At 43.2% G+C, this 5,078-nt stretch overlaps 1 protein-coding gene across 2 annotated transcripts in view; it reads left to right on the top strand.

Annotated features, from left to right (window-relative positions):
- Positions 1 to 866: 866 nt before the first annotated feature.
- Positions 867 to 5,078, top strand: part of LOC119416045 (plasma membrane calcium-transporting ATPase 1) — a 70,336-nt gene continuing 66,124 nt past the window's right edge. For both annotated transcript variants that reach the window (XM_037683213.1, XM_037683214.1), the window contains exon 1: positions 867 to 1,136. In XM_037683213.1, coding sequence (XP_037539141.1) covers positions 941 to 1,136 — 196 coding nt within the window. In that variant the 5' untranslated portion in view covers positions 867 to 940. The remainder of the gene's footprint in view (positions 1,137 to 5,078) is intronic.

Consider the following 5,078-nt stretch of genomic DNA (forward strand, 5'->3'; position numbering starts at 1 on the left):
CTGACCATTACTAGTACATGCCTAACCCTGACCATTACTAGTACATGTCTAACTCTGACCATTACTAGTACATGCCTAACCCTGACCCATCCACAATTCACACCTTATTCCTAAACCTAACCTTTAACCCCCGACGGGACTTCTCATGGGACCTGGCTTTGGTCCCATAAAGAGCAACTGGTTCCCACAATGAGTGTTTTTTTTTGTAAAATTGATCCCAACAAGGTAACCTGAAACAAACACACACACACACACACACACACACACACACACACACACACACACACGTGCTTGCTGTGCAGAATGCAGTAAAAACTTTTGTGGTGCTGTTTCAGACATAATTTGGACTAAAAGTGATGCTGCTTAATAATCCAGGCAGATAATCTAACCAGGTGCAGTCAGGTCCTCTGGACAATTCTTCTTGTTGAAACATTACATCTTTCATCCAAAGGACTTCTTCAGTCTGAGGAGCTGCAACAAACTCGGTCTCATAAATAGCACCTTCTCATGGTGGATCAACCAGTTTGTTGTTGACATCCAGAACCAGCTGTTCACATTCAGTGTTTCCCCTGGATCAGTTCTCTTGGCGGGGCGCTCGTCATATTTTATTTTTTGTCAACGTGGAGGTGGTGGTGGGGGGACAGGACGTAGTCATGTCTGTGTTACCGGTCTGCTAGCTAAAATGTCTCCTCCACTCTCCAGGATCCTTCACTTTGTGCTGCCTTGAACAGGAGAATAAAATAAAAACTCCTCCCTCTGTTCTTCTTCTGTAGGATTCTTAGACTTTTCTCCCGGTGACTGATTCATTTCACGCTCTGATTCAATGATTCTGATCCTCTCAACAGTCTCGTCGTCCCTGTCAGGAACCGTCTGCACCTCAGGCCTTCCACTGAGTCCACATCGTTTAGACGGGCCTCGGCCAGCTCCCGACAAGCCAGCCATGGCCAGAAACTCCTTTCGAGGCACCAAATTTGTACGCCGTACTGAGGCCAATCATGAGGTGGAGTTCAGCGTCTCCCTGCAGGATCTTGGCTCGCTCATGGAGCTGAGAGGAGAGGAGGCCATCGCCAGGATCCAGGACTCTTATGGAGGCGTTAACGGACTGTGTCTCAGACTCAGGACGTCACCTGTAGAAGGTAAATACGTCTTAAAAACTACACTTCTGTGCTTCCTTTTGTCCTCAGAAACCATTTCTTGTGCAGAGATCAACACAAAAAGACAAGATCTTTTCTGCTCATTGAATGGAGATAACTGTGGAATAGGTGAATCATGAAAGCAGCTGCAGAACTTCACAGGAGAGGACTCTGGACAAATGTGGAATTTATCTAATGGGTGTTTTTCTTTACAGTCTACATGTTTTTCACACTACAGTGATGTTGTTTCCATTCATTCAACCTTTATTTAAACAGGTAAATCCCATTGAGCCTTGAGGACTCATTTACAAGAGAGACCTGATTTCAACAATGAATGATGACGACAATAGACAGTTATAAAAAAGTCATACTCCAGTTTTTTTTTTTTAAACAAATACGATGGCTAAAAAAAAGAAAAGCAACATAAAAACAGCTAGATTCTAAGGTGAATGTAGAAACTAAAAACAGGAATATGTCTGCATTGGTCCCTGCCAGGAGTCCAACAGATTCTTAAAGACACTTAGAGAGGTCAAAGGTCGAGAGCTTCAGGTCTTTTTACAAGATATTCCAGGAAACAGGAGCGGAGTAGGAGAAGGTCCTTTTGTCTAGTTCAGTCCTCACTGAGGGAACACTGCAGGTAATGATGTCCTGAGAGCGCACGCTGTAGCTGCACTCACACAGAGACATGTAGGAGGAGATGTATGAAGACAGCAGACCAGGAAGTGATTTAAAGATGAAAATGTACCAGTGGGAGAGTCTGTGTGAAGTTAATGGTGACCAGTTAACCAGTGAATACTGGGTGCAGTGGTGGGTACGATAATCACAGCCAGTTATGAATCTTAGTGCACCATGATAGACAGCATCCAACATCTGCAGCATCCAACATCTGCAGCATCCAACATCTGCAGGGTTCTTGTAGGAGCGTTCATGTAAATAATGTCACCGTGATCAATGGAGGGAAGGAAAGTCACAGATACAAGGTGTTTCCTAACATTCAGGGTTAGACAGGATTTGTTTCTGAAAAAGAACCTTGGCTAAAATGCAGAGTTTAGAGATTGGTCCATAGTTGTTCAGTGAGGGGGGGTCACCTCCCTTCAGCAAAGGAAGAACAAAGGCTGTTTTCAAGTGTCTGGGATGGAGTTTTGTCTTATGGAGAGATTGAAGATGTGGGTCACAGGGACTGTGATGATATGAGCAGCCAGCCTTAAGAAATAAGGTGGAAGTTCATCTGGACCTGCAGATTTTTTAGGATCAAGATCTTTGAACAGTTTATTGACCTCACTGACTGAGAATGGAGAAAAAGAGAAGCTGTGATTAACTGAGGATTGACTTGTAGGAGGGATTTGATTTGTAGAAGTTTGGTTATTAGGGGAAGTGGCTGATCTTCCATTAGTAACTGTGTCAAATAAAGAACTAGAAGCAACAAAATGTTTGAAACAGTTCAGGATCTTGTGCTGATTTGACACAGGAACAGAGTTAACGAGAAGTTGTGATGGGAGGTCAGATGATTGGGGGGTGCCTGAGAGAGATTTGATGGTTTTCCAGAATCTGTTAGGGTCATTTAGATTTTTGGAGGTCTGAGATAAATAGTTGCGTTTTGCTGCTTTGACAGCAGTTGTGCATTTATTCCTCATCTGTTGAAAACTCAACCAATCAGTGTCTGAGTCAGATTTTCTCGCTGTGGCCCAAAGATGATCTCTCCTGTGCATGAGGTCAGCTAGCTCTGGAGTAAACCAGGGGCTGTCTCGTCCCTTTATTCCGAACTGACGAAAAGGAGCATGTTTGTTCACAAAATAAATGAAACTATTATGAAAATAGTTCCAAGCAGAGTTCATGTCATCAGTTAACAGAATACGATGCCAGTCAAAGTGAGACTGATCCCAGAGGAATGACTGTTCACAGAAATGATTCAGATCCCTTTTTTTAATTAATCTGGGCTTAGAAGGTGGAAGTTTAATATCTCTCAGAGTCGCTGTCACACAATGATCACTCAAAATATCAGCGAATACACCTGTACCAGGGAATTTGTGAGGCACATTAGTTAGAAACAGGTCTAAGATGGAGGATTTTTCAGGATGGATTTTGTTTAGTCTAGTCGGAGAGTTGATCAGTTGCGTTAGATTGAGAGACAGGCAACATTCCTTGAATTTTTCACAGAGGGGGGTCGACTTACCTCAGTCAATGTTGAGATCTCCTGCCAAAAAATCTCTTTGAATTTTAATTTTCCAAGGAATTCCATCAGGGAGGACAGAGCCTCAGGTGTTGCTGAGGGGGGACGATAACAACAGACTACAGATAAGGTCTGGCCTCCATTCAAAGTGATGTTTACAACTAAGGCATCAGTTTGGTTTGGAATTGTTTTAGAAGACACAGGACTAGAAACCAGAGAATCTCTGATGTAAACAGCGACTCCACCCCCCCTTTTTTGACGATCACAGCGTAGATGTTAAATCCATTGATTGTCAGGTCATTATTGAGAACAGATCTGTTGAGCCAGGTTTCAGAGATGAAGATTACATCTGCCTCAGAAGAACTGACCAGAATTTTCAAGGCATCAAGTTTTCTCAGAAGGCTACGAGCGTTTACATGCAGAAAATGAAGCCCAGACACGTTCTTAAAGTCATTTGGTGTCATATACATAGTGGGGGGTCCAGGGTTGGGCTGAATCCCTGAGAGCAGTAACAACATTATTATCAGACATTTTCTTGAGTTTTTCATGACTGATGTGTAATTACAGGAGATAACAGTGTGACAATTAGCCCCCATAATTGAACCATGAGAAACATTAATGAAGACGCGATCATTCAGAACCCAAAAACAGTGAAAGTTGCAGTGATGGACAGATTCAGGTGTATTAACAAGATTCAGTGACTCCAGATAATCTGAGAACTGAAAATAGTGACAATAATATGAATGGTGCAGAAAAGTCTCAGACCATAAAACATTACAAATCATGTTTGCTTTCAGTGAGATGGTTCTGACTGTCAGGAGACAAACTTGCAGGAAACTTGCACCTTGCTCTGAGTGTCGGCGACCAGTGAACTGTACACAGGAAAATCACAGCAGATGAAACCGTACTCTTGTCCACATCTCCCCACGTTGGCTAATCTGCTAGCGACCACGTTTGAAATGAAGATGGGCGGAGTTGGACTGGTTTTTAATCATTATTGTTCATAGTCACTGTGGTTTTCCTGTGCTGGTGTCCAAGTAGAGCTCCAGGGCTCTTGACATGAGTTGGTCACCCACAACTGTTTGGAGAGAAACTTTGTGCACAGGCGGTGAGGCTGTTCGCCTCTGACTCACTTGAAGTTGACAACTCTGCAAACGTCACTAGACGTTTGGGAGACTCATGAAAATCATTCACCGGTAGTTCTGTCTACACGGTCACATAATCATACAAGGTTAAAAATTACACACATGATGCTGCCGGTCTGGGCACCAAGACCATGTAAACAACACGAGCTCTCGCAGCAGAGAAGCTCAAATTGTGACATTGAGTGACAACAGACGTTCAGCCAAAGATGTCAACAGGAAACAGACTTTTACTTTCTGCACATTTTCTGCTGAAAATCAACCAAAGAGGAACCAGTGAGCAAGTGGCTGCAGGACTAAAGGTGCATGGGGCTCCGTCCTAAGGATAGAGTAATGACCGATCAGGAAAGTATGACTTAAATTCAAACAGTTAGTCCCTTAAAATGGCCACCAGGAGATCCCACCGTAATGTTCACTTCAGCAAATTCTCTAGTTTCATCAGAAGTGAGACTCGAGGGATTTTGCAGCTCTGCAGCAGAAAAATAACTTTCTGTAGCTGAGAAGTAAAGCTGCAGATCAGATGAAGACAACGTACGGCTCAAGGGCCACGAGTAGTACCTTGAACAACCGCCATCCAAACCCCAAAATTCTTAACTGAGTAGAAAACACATTTTTAAAAAGTTCAAAACCTGC

The sequence above is a fragment of the Nematolebias whitei genome, chromosome 10 (genome assembly GCF_014905685.2).
Source record: "Nematolebias whitei isolate Nwh7 chromosome 10, NemWhi1, whole genome shotgun sequence".
NCBI classification, from domain to species: domain Eukaryota; kingdom Metazoa; phylum Chordata; class Actinopteri; order Cyprinodontiformes; family Rivulidae; genus Nematolebias; species Nematolebias whitei.